Source organism: Peromyscus leucopus, unplaced genomic scaffold (assembly GCF_004664715.2).
Source record: "Peromyscus leucopus breed LL Stock unplaced genomic scaffold, UCI_PerLeu_2.1 scaffold_1430, whole genome shotgun sequence".
NCBI classification, from domain to species: Eukaryota; Metazoa; Chordata; class Mammalia; order Rodentia; family Cricetidae; genus Peromyscus; species Peromyscus leucopus.
Window position 1 is genome coordinate 81,718 of NW_023504590.1, and position 15,341 is coordinate 97,058.

Consider the following 15,341-nt stretch of genomic DNA (forward strand, 5'->3'; position numbering starts at 1 on the left):
CTCCCATGGGGAGTCAGCAGAGCTAGGTCCATTCGGTAGAGTCAGGTCAAAGCCCCTCCCCCTGCCTCAAGGCTCTATTACATCATTCTATAATATACAACGAAGATAGTGATCTAACTAGATGACAGTTGGTCTAACTAGAAAATGGTTATCTGTGGGTGACCCTCAATTTCCCAAAGACTCATCAAGTGAGTTCAGAAAAGGCCAAAGCTACACAGAGAAACCTGTCTGAAAAAAAAAAAAAAAGAAGGATAAAGTGTGCTGAAACCAGACCATAGAATACACTATCAGGAGGATGACAGAATAATCAGGGGAAGATGAAGTCCTATAGGACTTCATAGGAACTAGGCTCTTCATTTTGACTTTCAGTGATGAAGTGTAAAACCTCACATCATAAATCCCAGAAACAAAGTTTCCATATCTTCATTGATATTTATCCCTACAGGAACATTTCCTTAGGTAAAATTAAAGAAGGTTTACCTGGAAGTGTGGGAAGTAACCTTTCAATCCACAATACTCTCCCTATCCAACATGGTGGCATTTCAGATAAATACATGGGAAACAAAGGCACAAAGAGTAGCAGGACATATATTTATTGTTCAGGTACCTTATATGTGTCCAGGGTAAGCACAAATCTCTGTTTTCAACTTTAAAATTTACATCTATCCATTGACAACAATACGCCAATACATAAGGTTATTAGCTTTGTTTACATGAGATAACATTTGTATAAACTCTTCACATGACAAGCTAGGTATGTTTGCACAGTACCACTGGTAAAGGAAAGATTACCAAGTATATGCATTAATTGAGGTCATGGAATCCTCTAATCCATCAAGACTAACACATTGACTACATAGGATGAGTGTAAAGTTATGTCATAACTGGCTCTTTCTTCCTTCCTTCCTTCCTTCCTTCCTTCCTTCCTTCCTTCCTTCCTGCCTTCCTTCCTGTCTTTCTTTCTTTGTTCCACTTTCTTTATGGGGAGTTAGTTTGAGAGTTATGAGACTGGGGCTCAGAGGTTGTCCAGTATCTCACTCCATAGCTCTGGGATATACCATTAATTACATTGCAATTCTCCTAGCTAAAGTCCCCAGTACTGGGATGCCTGTAGTGAGTCACAATGCCCCTTTTGTAAAGACAGAATTTTCAAACCATTATTTATTATTTATTATTACTATTATTTGGTAAAGCTGTTTTCTGTGTTTGGCCTTTTGACTGTGGTTTTCAGCAGTTGAAGGGCACAGAACAAGGATCCTTAGGATCCCTAAAGATCAACAGAAGGGAGAAATAGTGGGGAAGCCTGCAGTCAAAGCTTCATCTACATGCCTCAACAAGAGACCCCAGTCTGTTAAAATAGTGTGAAAGATGATACAAATAAAATTTAGGAGGTACAGGGCAACAAATGTGACCACGACCATCAGGACAGTTTGGGCTGCTCTGGTCTCAGCATGGCCTCTGTGGTTCTGAGTGGAAGTCATGATGTGCTGTGTTCGCTGGTGATGTCTATAGAGGAGAAGAACCATGGAGACACTGGTCAAGACCATGATGCTGATGAATGTGGCATCTTGGGCGAAATGCAAGGAGACGATGCCTACACTGAAATCAGAGGTGGAGCAAAGAAAATTGCTTTGATTGTTAGTGTCATTGCCTGTTCTCTGTGGACCACTGACTTTCATTGGAATGTAGACATTATTTAAGACACTGAACAACCAACAACTGTAACAAGAATAACTCAGGCCGTCAGGGGATCTTCCTTGGAGAATCAGCCTACCCCAGGGACCAGGAACAAGAGTGAGAAACTGATGGATGCTCAGGGCACAGGTGGAGCACATGTTTGTGCTTCTAGCCACCTCAGGAATAAAGAACAATATTTTGCATTGCAAGTTAGCTGGAGGTTTCTTTGGAACAAAAACCATCATGATGCTTGGAAATGCAGATGCAAGGAGAAGGAAGGCATTGGTCACAGCCAAGTTGGTGACAATGACCTGTGTGGGCCTCAGTCGAGAGCCAGTAAAGATGGGAGAGAAATTGTGGAAAAACATAAAAATGTTGGCCAGAGTCCCAATCCCAACCTCGAAAAGCAGGAACATCTGAAGAGCCAATTCCTCAGTGGTTCTTAGAGCTTTACTCTGAGAGGACATGGAGACGACTTCTGTGCAGACTGGAGTGAAGATCAGAGAGAACACTGCTTTCTTCAAGACACTTCTTAATCCTCTGAGCATAATGAATGATTTGAGTCTTTCCTTCTTCTATGAAAGGAGACACTATTGTATCACTGTACAGCAGCTTGTCCAGGAGAACACTGCACAGAAAACTCAGACTATTATTTTATACTTCATGTACTTTCCCTTCCTCAAGATGGAATTGTGTTAATGATACAGTGAATTTTCATGGTCGACATGACAACCATGATAACACAGTAGGCATATGATTATATGAACAATGAAGATAGAATCACATTTTTGCATTCTTTAAATGCAGCATCTTCCCTCTTAACACAATGACTTGTTCATCCCAAGGAAATGTCTGTCACAGCTTAGCACCTACCTGAAAATGACATTTAATGTGACATCTCTATATAGGATGGCTGATTTTTACCATGGAAATTGACTGTTCCTCTAGAAAACAATGTATAAAGTAAGTTGCAGACAAGAGCTTTCAAAGACATGTTTCAATGACATGAGTTTTAAAAGAATCTGCGCAAATGGTTTAACTGTGATGGAGTATCAACATATTTTGAGTGTGGCTAAGGGAAGCTGGTGTTGACTCACCAGCCTCTCCAGCTTCTGCTTCCTCACAAAAATAGTTAAGATACAGAAAATTTTGAAGCAATGAAATGCTTTGGTCTTTGGGGACCAAATGTTTTAAGAATTACAAATTGGAGGCTGGAGAGATGGCTCTTCACAAGACTTATATTCAAATCCATCACCCACTTGGTCGTTCATATCTATCATCTGTAACATCAGTTCCTCAAATTGATTGCCCTGTCATGGTTTTTGTGGCACTGCACAAATGTGGTGCCAGACATACAGGCAGTTAAAACACTAGATGCTTAAAGTAAAATTACTATAACTTAAAAAGGACAAGAATACAAATTTTATAATTCATAAAGTCATGTAAGTAAAGTAAGTAGAAAAAAGAATCCATCAGCTTTTGAGAAAATTTTATACAGATGAAAGTGATAGAATACAAAATATTTCAAAAAAGTAACCTGTTTTCTGATCACAAATATGAACCTTAATTTACACATATATATCTGTATATACAGAAGCAGCCCTAAAAGTTTTATCACAGAACTCCTTCAGCAAATGAGCACATTTAGTGAAATGACTGGGTAAAAGAAAAACTCAGAAGCCCTCCTATATAAAGATGATAAACATGCTAAGAAAGAAATCAAAGAAACAACACTCTTCAAAATAGTCACAAAACAAATAGTCACAAATAATAAAACAACTTAGTGTACCTCGAAACAAGCAAGTTAAAGACTTATATGATGAGAACATCAAGTGTTTGAAGAAGAATACTGGATAACATATTAGAAGATAGAAAGATCTCACATGCTCATGGAATGGTAGGATTAACATGTAAAAAGGCCATTCTTCCAAAAGCTATCTACAGAGTCAATGGAATCTCCATTAAAATTACTACACAAGTCCTCACACCTCAAGAGAACAATACTTGACTACATATGGAAAACGAAAAAACCCACTAAAGTTAGAACAATAGTGTACAATAAAAGAACTTCATGAGGTATCATCATGCCTGATTTCAAGCTCTATGACAGGAATATAGCAATAAAAACCACATGATACTGATATAAAAACAGAAAGGTGGATCAGTGAAATCAAAGACTCATGTATATCCACACACCTATGGACACCTGATTTTTGACAAAGAAGCCAAAATTATACAATGGAAAAAAGAAAACATCTTCAACAAATGGTGCTCATCTAAATAAATATAGAAGACTGCAAATAAATCCATATAAATCACCCTACACAAAACTCACGTTCAAGTAAGTCAAAGATCAGTTTTTTTAAAAATGTAATTCTTATTCATTTTACATACTAATCACAGATCCTTCTCTTATATCTCCTCCTGCTCCCCTCAGGGATACCCCTAAACACAACACCCATTCACTCCTCCAAAAGCCTGGTACGTTCAGTTGAGGCACGATTAAGGGACTCTCCACAGCATGAAGGCTGAGCAAGGCATCCCACCATAGGTAATGGGCTTCAGACAGCTAGCTCATGTACCAGGGATAGTGGATCAAAGATCTTAACATAAACCAAGTTACACTGAACCTGAGAGAAAAGAAAGTATGCAAGAACTTTGAACGCATTGGCGCAGGAGACCATTTCCTGAATACAACACCAATAATGAAAACACCAAGATCTACAATTAATAAATGGAACCTCATGAAACTGAAAATCTTCTGTGAGGCAAAGGACACTGTCATTAGAACAAAACAGCATCCTACAGAATGGACAAAGATCTTCACCAACCCCACATCTGACAGTGGGCTGATTTCCAAAATATAAAGAACTCAATTTACACACATATATATATGAAAAATCCCCAGGAACCAAAGCATTTCATTTATTCATAATTTTCTGTATCCTAACCTTTTTTTGAGGAAGCAGAAGCTGGAGAGGCTGGTGAGTCTACACCACCTTCCCTTAGCCACACTCAAAATGTGTTGATACTCCATGTATTTGCACAGACAGATTCTTTTGAAACTCATGTGCTTGAAACATGTCTTTGAAATCTCTTGTTGAGTATGCAACTTACTTCATACATTGTTTTCCAGAGGAACAGGCGGTTTCCATCCATCAGCTAAAAATCAGCCATCCTATATAGAGATGTCACATTAAATGTCATTTTCAGATAAGTGCTAAGCTGTGAAACAGACATTTCCTTGGGATGAAGAAATCATTGACATCATTAGGTAAAGAAGAGACAAAAAAGCAACTATCCTAACCATTAAGGTTGACTTCAGAAGAGTTGCTGTAGGGAGAAAATGATAAACAGACATCTACAGTTACAAGAATTCCACCTGTAAGTCAGAGCAAGGATAGAGATGCTCACAGAGATTAAAGCCAACTCCTAAGTCTTTACTGAAGAAACACATCTCTGACTTCTTCTCCATTTGAAGGTCTTCTCTTCCTGAGACAGATCCAAGGAAATGCTTATCTCTCCAATAACTCAGTGGAGCATTGTGCAGATGACTGAATGAACATAGATTACCAGTGCTCATAAAAGGACTGTTTATCCAGACTAACATCACTCAGAGAGTGCATTACTTTGTTATGTGTGATTTCAGTGACAGTGTTTGCATGGAGACTTTGGGATACCTCCAATGACGGGGGAAAAACATTGGTCCTCAAGTAAAATCACAATTATTACCTTCTGCTTGTTAATGATAATGTTTATGACTTTGTTGCATGCTAAGGAATAGCTTTCAGAAGTTAGAAAGAGTTTCCCATGTTTCCTTTGGGAGCATTTAGGTTTTCAATTTGTGTTGTCATCAGGTCTGGAGAGCTGCACTCCAGTGTAGATCAAGGGGTTTGTTGAATGTATTTCCAAAGGGGTTCATTGTACAGTACTGTTTCATACTTGGGAAATCATGCTGACATGAAGTCCTTCAGGAAGACCATCAACGTGTCATCAGGAGTCTGGTATTTTCCCACCTGTGACCCAACAAGTATTGGAAAAGATAATGAACTTGAGGTAAGCCAGAACAGAGATGAGTCACACAGTGGCAGACAGCCCCATGGTGGGGAGTGGGGCTTGAGGAAATACTAAAGAATAAAAACCATTGTGTCAATCATGCTTAGAGCAGAGAAAGAAAGAAGGGTAATTCAGAGCAGCATGGCTGTGTGCTGTAACATCCTGTGCTATGGTGTGGGAATAGGGGAAGGAAAAGTACAATATTTCACCACATGAAATTTTTTCCAAACCTCTTATTCAGCATGGCTTAAGGTCAGCCCATCTTTCTAGAGGTGTTCCTTCCATTTTGGTGCATAATACCTTAGCCAGGTTATTGGCCTATATAACATGACTGTTTAGTCTCCAATGTTAGGCCATAGGTTTTATTGTCTAAGATAGAAGTAGGTTTCCAGGAAATCTGGGACACTACAAAAAGACCAGATATAAAAATAACAGGAAAAGAGGAAGGGGAAGAAACACAGGTCAAAGGCACAGAAAATATTTTCAATAGAATCGTAGAAGAAAATGTCCCAAACCTAAAGATGACATGCATGTACAGGTACAGGGAGCACACAGAACACCAAATGGACCTGACCACAAACAAGTCCCCTTGGTACATGATCATCAAAACACTAAGTGTTTAGAACAAAAAAAAGAATGTTAAAAACTGCAAGCTAAAAAGATCAAGTTGGGTATAGGGTTTAAAGAAAGACCAAGTAATATATAAAGGCAGACCTATCAGAATTACCCCTTTCTTCTCAATGGAGACTCTAGAAGGCAGAAGGGCCTGGACAAATATGCTAAGATAATTGTGAATTTATGTGATGACTGTCTGTCATTTTTGTTTATTTTTTTCTATCCTCAGTTTTTCCTGTATTATTCCCCTTGGGGTAGGGAGAGATATGAGACTGTATGTATGCCATTATCACCAGAATTTTAGGTGATCTCTTTATTGTCATCACAGTAGAAAAAGGAAATTGGGATTTCATTCCTGGGGTTCTTAATTTCATTAATAAAAGCCTGTAAGAAGTGATCAAATGGAAGCTGAAAGATGATATTATTAAAGTTCAAAAGAAAAACATACTAGAACCGGCAATCTATAAATCTCAATAGTTTCTGATAGGACAATCAAAAAGCTATGACATTGAGACAAGCCAGCATGGAATTGTTCACACAGTGGCAGACAACCCCATGGTGGGGTGTGGGGCTTTAGTGATAGGCTAAAGAATGCCAAGCAGTGGGGCAAACATGCTTAGAGCAGAGAAAGAAAGAATAATTCTGAGCACCATGGTGTGTGCTCAGCAAGAACCTTGCTAGAGGGAGGGAACCTGGGAAGGAAAAGTAGAGTATTTCAGCACAGGGATAATTTGTCTGACCCTCTCTTTGGCATGCCTTAAGGTGAGCCCACCTTCCTAGGGTTGGTCCCTCCTCATTGGGGCATAATCTCCTGACAAGGTGATTGACCCATGTGACCTGAATGTTGAATCTACAGTCAGGACAGACATTCCACCGTCTTAGATACAATGAGTTTTCCTTTAATTAACTTCTAAGTCACTCTAATATATTCCCACTGAAGAAGTAAACATGAAGTCATTTAGAAACCGATCCTAGGTTAGAAATCCCAACCATTTTGGCATCTATGAAATCTGGAGAGGAGAGTGTTTCCAGGTAGCCTAAGGATATTCCTGTCTTCCGGACAGGATATGAAGTGTTGATTTTTCTTTAGTGTCTTTCTACTGAAAATGGCATAACCAACATGTGACCCCCTCATCCTCATCTTTCTCTCTGGAGAGTATATTTCATGTTTCTACGAAGGTGTATGAACCATAGTAGATATGCCATTGGGGGAAGAGTGTATATGTCTTCTTAAAGCTGAACATTTGGTAAGAGAGTTGGGGAACCCCTCCAGATGGACATGTCCAATAAATTACAGAAGGACATCAGTAGTTGCTTGTGCCACAGGTCTCAGGAGGAAGGACGTCCTTGACTGGAGATGGAAAGAGAGGTGAGGTGAGGTAAAGTCAGGACCTTGACACATCCTAGGCAGGGAGTGAGGAGAAGTAAATACAGAAGATATTTTGAAGTGTTTTAGTCAACACCTTCTAATCTGGTGATGGGCTCATTAGAGCACCCATCCATTTAGCTCTTAAATAGCTTTCATTTGACCCCTATGGCTGAGACTATTTAGCTAAGAGGTCCTATGACGTCTCAACATCTGAGAATTCCCCAATTTCCTCATGATTCAAGAAAATTCAATTTATGTACATTTTGGTTGGAATGAGAATGTCTGCCATAGCCTCATCTACTTGAAAACTTGGTCCACAGTTAGTGGAATTATTAGGGAATGTATAGGTGGTTCCAACATGTTGGTGGAGGTGTGTCATTTGAGGTAGACTTGGTGGTTTCAAAAGATTTCTACCATTCCAAGTGTGAATCACTTTGACACTTTGGTGTGGATGATGTGAGTTCTCAGCTGCTCCTTTACTCTGCCATCAAACACTCCAATCCTCTAAGACCATGAGTCAAATTAACTCTTTCTTTATCAATAAGAAAGCAGGCTGCACAGCTGATGGAGAGCAGGTCAGAGCGATCCACTTGTCTCTGCTTCTTGAGTACTGGAACTGATTTAGGCTGAGACCACCACATCTGGCCCAATACATGTAGTTTTCAGCTCAGTAGGAACCAGTGAAATAAAGGTTCTATGAGATAAAATGCAAACATCAATATGTTCTGGTCAAACTTAAAGACTTCTAAAAAGCAGCAATCCTAATTTTTGATGTTGGATCCAAAAGTGTTGGTCAAGTGTAGAGGGATGTGTGAATTCTATAAAAAAAAAAAGCCCACAGTGACAAGAATTCCACCTGCCCAGCCATAGCAAGATGGAGAGTTTCCTGAGGGGTGAAGGCTTTCTGCTGAACTCAGTCACTGCAGAAACACAGCTCTGAACCCCCTGTCAAGGAAGACCCCTGAGCCTATCTATTTTCCTGAAACAGAATTCAACAAAGTAATCATCTTTCAGATAGTATCTACAGAGCTCTGTGCAGGGAGTTTTCAATACAGGTGAGACAAGGATGCAAGTGTTCATGGAAGGGCAGGTGTCTGGCCCTGATATCCCTCAGAAAGACCATTAAAATGTCACCTTTTAGTGGCAGCATCTGCATGGTTAGAGTTTGGGTTGCTTCCAAGGAGGTACAAGTTTTATTCCCATAGCAATCACCTCAAACAACTGATGGTGGTTACTAAGGAACAGCTGGGCAGAAGTTAGAAAATGTTTGCATGTTTCATTTTTGATAATCTCTGTTTGGTAATTACATTATTTAGTTATGGAAATGTGTGCTTAGGGGTGGATCAACGGATGTATTTATGGTATTACCTGTGGGGTGCTGTACTTTGCACAGTGTAAGTAAATTGGTTGCAACAACTCTGTGTTTGGTCCTAGATTTTGGCACCAAAACGTGAGTTTTGCAACTCTGGGGGAAAGTGTCCTGACTACCTGGGGAGTCAGGCAACACCTTGTGCTGCTTATGACAGCTCTTGATGGCTGAAACTGCAAGAAGACAGTTTAGCCCTGGAGGGCCAGGTATCCAGGACACTTTGAGCTGCTCAGAACAACAGCTCTGCCCTGAAGGTGTCCCGGACACCTGGAGCTGTTTAGCACAGGTCTTATGGCTGGAACTTCAAGGAGATAGTTCAGCCCTGGAGGGCCAGGTATCCAGGACATCTCAAGCTGCTCAGAACAACAGCTCTGCCCTGAAGGTGTCCCGGACACGTGGAGCTGTTTAGCACAGCTCTGATGGCTGGAACTGCAAAGAAGAAGCCCAACCCTGGAAGGGAAATTTTTCTGACTTCTCAGGAACGTCAGGTCTGAAACTGCTTCAGCTGGGAAGGGTATCCTGACTGTTTGGGAAAGTCAAGATATACCTGGTGTGATGGAGGATGGTCTCCCACAGGATATAGCAATCCTATTCCTCTCCTAGAGAGCCACTACAGCTGAGGTTTGCTCAACTCCCACTTCAGGGGGCTTTCTACCAGAGCTCTGCTTCTCTGGCCTAAGATGATGCTTCTTTTGCTTTATTCTTCGAAAGGGAAACCCCTGCAGAAATGTAGCAATCTCCTCTGGTTCCATAGAAAAGTGTTACTTTTCAGCTCTCTCACTTGCTCTGCCCACTGAGGATTGTCTCAGCAAAGATCTCTGGTTTAGCTCCTCCTTACTCTGCTCTTTCAGCTCTCCCTTGTTTTGTCCACTGAGGGACTTCTCAGCAAGGATCTTCTCTATGCCAGTGAATGAAGATCTTCACACCCAAATCTCTTTTGAGAAAGAAATTTATTTGAGAAAGAGGAGTCCAAGAGAGTAGCTGCCTCTACCATGGTGGAGAGAACAGCCTTTTTTCTAACTGACCAGGCAGGGTGTCTTGCACAAAAGCCTTGGGGTGGAGTCACCCAGGGGTTGACTTGGGGCCCAGGGTTCTGCTGTCCTGCTCTGTGATTGGTTGGTTTCACAAGTCTGTCGGCCAGAGGCAGAGATGGCTCTAATCTGAATGAGCCAAACTGTGTTTCTTTCTGTTCTGATCTATCTTTCCCTAGTTCTGGGCTCCAGGGTCAGGGTGGGTTTCTTTAGCCAGTCCCTTTTCTCTACACACAGTACTGTTTCAATCCTCCAAAACCATGCTGAGGATGAGTCCTTTCATAAGGACCATCATTGTGTGAGCTTGAGTCTAGTATATCCTATGCAGGTCCTACATTCTTCTACATGTGGCCTGGGACTGTTGATGTGTCGGTATAGACCCACAGGAGCACCTGTTTAATCCAGCAGATTCTGTGAGTTATTTCAGTGTTCACTTGTCTCTACATGAGTCTTAGGCTTGTTTTCTGAGATACCCCTGTATCCTCTGACACTACAGAGGTCTAATGTATTGCCACTGTGCAGAGAATCGGCTGTATAAATAATCCTGAGTAAACTGGCAAGGATATGGATTAGGCAATCAACAACTATAGAGAACCAAGTATGAGTGTGTGTCTGCAGTTCTAGTGTAGCTAGAGTTTTCTCCAGTCCTGCCTGGCCCACTGTCAGGACAAATTTCTCTCACCCACCAGTCCCAGACCTCAGTCGCTCAGACCCAACCCAGTAAATGGCCTTGGCAGGCTTTTTGTTATCTAGTTCTTCTACCTTAAACTAACCCATTTCTATAAATCTAGACCTTGCCACATGGCTCGTGCCTTACCAGTATCTTACATGTTGGTACTCATGGAGGCAGCTGGCAGTGTCTCCCTGCCTCAGCCTTCCTGTTCCCAGTATTCTTCTCTACTTGTCCCGCCTATACTTCTTGCCTGGCTACTGGCCAATCAGCATTTTATTTATACAGAGAGATATCCACAGAATTCTAGCATGTGAAGAGCAAAGGAAAGAGGAATCACATCCTAAGGCTGGCCTTTCCTTTATAATTTCAAATTCAATTCCAGTGATAGTGCACGTGGCTCCTGGTCCCCATGGCCATGTCTGGATTCTGGATATACCCCAGGGACTGTCAACTGACTCAGTGTGAAGTCAGAGAACCGTATTACATCACTCACCTTCACAGTTCTGCTGGGACCCTTGGGGCACCAGCAAGGCACTGTGAGATCACAGATCCATGACTCTCCACTTCACAACTGGCCTCACAAGTCTGAATGGAATACTTGTCAGAAGCAGTACTAAAGATTAATTCTAGCACTGTGCAATCTGCAGAGCACTTCTGTGAGTCTGGAGCTGTGCCCTTCGCAGCAAATCAAGGGTCACTTTAGATACCACATCCAGGAATCAGTCTAAATCTGTGGAAGTTTTGCAAGCAGCTGAAAAGAGATCTACCACATGACCCATCTACATCATTCTTGGACATGCACCCAAAGAACTCTATATACTATTACAGAGACATTTACACACATGCTTATCCCCACTCTGTTCACAATAGCTAGAGAGTGGAACCAGCCAAGATGTCCATCAACTGATGAGTGACTATGAAAATGTTGTGGGTCCATTTACACAAAGGAATCATAGTCACTCAAAAAGAGAACATGAAATTATGAAACTTGCAGGGAAATTAAGTAAACTAGAGAATAATATGTTAAGTTAGATAAGCAAAGCTCAGTATAAATGGGGCTTGCTTGTTTTCATATGCATATCCTAGCTTCTAATTTTTATGTGAGTTTATTTATGTGTGGTGAGTATGCCTCACTGCCAGGAACCTTGAAAGGAGCCCAGCAAATGTGGGGAATGGGAGAGTAAAAGGAAAAGGTGGGAAGGATAATAAAAAGTGTGACAGTGTGATATTAAAGTGCAAAGGGGGAATCACTGGGAGGGGAAGTGAAGCAGGGATGAAGGGCAGGGAGGTGGGGAGATTATGGATGCAGGGAGGGTCAACCAAGACTGTTTGAAAATGCCATAAGGAAGTAGCTGCTTTGTACACTAACTTCAAAAGCCAAGAGTTGAACAAACTTGTCAGAATCACTATTCATCATGCAAACACAGTTTTCAGAATGAGGAATCTAACTCCAACCAGAATGGCTCTTAGCAAAAGAATAGAGAAGAGTACCACAGAGCACAGGCTGCTCTTGCAGTGGACCTGGGTTTGACACCCAGTGCCTATGTTAGGGAGCTGGCTCTGAGAGAACTGTCGCCCTCCTCTGGCCACAGTGGGCACTACACTCTCATGGACACAAAATATGTTACTAATAGTAGTTATTGGATCAGATGTACAGATTACTCACAGGTGTATTAACAGACACATACTGATGGAGAAACAGTGTTTGTAAAGCAGTGTATTGTAGGAGCAGGAGAACAGAAAATTCAGTGTAGAAGAGAGATGCAGAAGTGGCACAGTCCATGGGAGGCTGTTTGGTATCAAGTGGGCAGTGCTAGAAAATTGATGAAGGGATTTCTGAGAGGGCTCCGTGGGTTGAGGCACTTGTTGTGGATCATCTGAGTTCAATCCCTGGGACCACATAGTGGACAAAGAGAACTGACTTCTGAAAGTTACCTCTGACCTACACACACACACACACACACACACACACACACACACACATATAGAATTAAAAAGTAATAAGAAAAGTTTAAACATTCTTTTTAAGAAAGATTTTTTTATTGTTTTTATTTCATATTGTTAATATGCAGTGTCCTGAGAGGCCAGAAGAGGGCATCAGATGCCCTGGGACTGAAGTTACAGATGATTGTGAGCCACTATGAGGGTGCTGGGAGTCAAATCCAGGTATTGTGCAAGGCCTGCAAGTGCTCCTAACCACTGAGCCATCTCTTCAGCACCAAAAGTCAGTTTAGAGACAGACAGAATGAGCAATATATACGCTGATGTAACTCATATTGGAAAGTCAACCAATGAGACCAAATTAGCACATCATACCATGGAGATTCAAAATCTAATTATGAGTAACCATATTAATTTGTGGAAGAGAATAGAGAAGAATAATTAAATTTCATATTAGGAAAGATCATCATAAATGATAAGATTAATCCAATATATCACATTAAGTTTTAAAACAATTCTACCTTATAGATACCATAGACAATACATAGAAAAACCCAGTTCTTGGAAAGATTTAAGTATCCACATATTAGGAAAAAAATTTTATTTATATACACCATTCATATATAGTCAAGTTCATAAATGTTTTTATATATCTATAAAATATATATAATTATTTTATGTTTTATAAATTTAACTATACTCAATTTAAATATACCTAAATTTATTTTGTCTTTTACTGAATCAAATATTGTGTATGTTTATTCATATATTATGTATATACCTTATGTTCGTATATTTTTATATTTATGTATATACTGATGTACAGTCAAGTTCAATCTTCATAACGAGAAAGAAACACATGCTAAGTCCCCCCATTATTATAACCACCATCATCCTTTCCATTCCTGGCATCTTCATCATCATCTTCTCCATCTCCATCCTCCTCATCAACACCATCATATTCATTAAAATATCCATTTCCCACAAGAGGAAGTTCAGCTAGTGCATGTAGCCACAGAGATCACCTCGAGTTAGGACCCAAGAAGTGAACCACCCTTCATCTCTTCGGAATCCCCCAGCACCCATCAGACACTTTAGTTCATTACTAACTATTTCTATGTATTTATCTACAATTGTGTGGGTGTGGGTGCTTATGCCATGTCTCATACGTGGAGGTCAGAGGACAGCGTGGGACTTGGTTCTCTCTGTCCACCTTTATGACAGCTCTGGGGATTCAACTCAACTGTGAGTTTTGCACAGTGGATGCTCAACCTACTGAAATGCCTCCCAGGCCTTAAGATAAGAATTAAAGAAAGAAGGGAAGGAGTGAGGGAGGGAAGGCTTAAATAGAAGGAGGGGAAACTGTCATCAGAATAAATTGTATGAGAACAGAGTCTACCTTCAATAAAAGGAAACAAATGAAAAAATTTATTTTTTTATTTTTTTATTTTTAATGTATGAATGTTTGCTTGAATAGGTGTATGTGCACCACACACATGCCTGGAACTGTGAGTAGTCAGAAGAGGGCATTGAATCCCCTGGAACCTGAACCACAGATGTCTGTGAGCCACATGTAGGTACTGTGAACCTAACCAGGTCTTTTGTGAGAGTAACAAGAACTCTTAACTACTCAGTCATCTCTCCAAGGCTGGTATTAATTTCACTGGGTAAGATTTAGACAGATCTGGAAAATAAAACCTAATAAAGCCTAATCCATTCAAATACATACCAACTGGACAAATATTTTGTTCTTTAAGGCAGTACTTGAAAGACTTACCAAGGAAGACCAATACTTGGAGAGAATCCCATTTTAATTCAATGTATTGAACTTTGACCATACAAAGATATGATCCCAGATGATATATTGACATCCCACCTTTCACTTCCATTCATAAATTACTCAGACCTTCATAACTTGGTCAGGCTTGCACACTGTCTTGCTGATGCTGGGAAATCATCAGCCATGTTAACCTTTATACACATTTTTTGCTACAAATATATTTTCGTTTTCACACCTTTTCAACAATATCTTTTCCTGTGTCCTGTTTCCTTTTTGTTTTTTCCTTTCATCATATGATGAAACAGAGCAAAATAGTGAATTAAGTTAAAAGAAAAGTTGGCTCCAAACTATTTGTGTAATATCATAGCAATATATTAATATCTCCAGTATACAGTGTTCAGATATGAAGTGTTGTATATTCCCCTGCAAACACCATATACAACAGGTCACTCAACAATATTTTCTGCATTGTACAGTCCAGAAAATGTTCTCACATGTGCATGCTTGTGGTCTCCTTTGAGAAATAATAGCAGATAGATCAAAGCAAATATCAACCAATAGAAGTTGACAACATCCAAAAGAAAAACAAGGAAAAGCCCTGATAAAATGTCATCTTGAGTCAATGGCTGAGGAGTTTTAGACATATGTCCCCTCTATCCTGTAGGTGGATGAGCAGAACATTACTGTTTCTATTGTAGACATCATTATATCTAGAGATGGACAATAGACTCCTCACATTGAAACAGTTTCCCCTCAGTTGTTACAAAGAGCATGATGTCTTTCCTCTTGGCCTGTTTTACTGTTCACATTGGTGCTTGTCACAGAATCAG

The 15,341-nt window shown here is 40.3% G+C and overlaps 1 protein-coding gene across 1 annotated transcript; it reads right to left on the reverse strand.

The window, feature by feature from the left end:
- Positions 1 to 1,274: 1,274 nt before the first annotated feature.
- LOC114688773 (vomeronasal type-1 receptor 4-like) lies at positions 1,275 to 2,144 on the reverse strand. The gene has a single exon (XM_028863292.1). It carries the CDS (start codon positions 2,142 to 2,144, stop codon positions 1,275 to 1,277), a length of 870 nt encoding a protein of 289 aa, XP_028719125.1.
- Between the last annotated feature and the right edge of the window lie 13,197 nt (positions 2,145 to 15,341).

What these genes read in the sequence shown, in the direction of transcription:
- LOC114688773 (XM_028863292.1), bottom strand. Translation starts at nt 2,144, where the DNA reads ATGTCCTCTCAGAGTAAAGCTCTAAGAACCACTGAGGAATTGGCTCTT.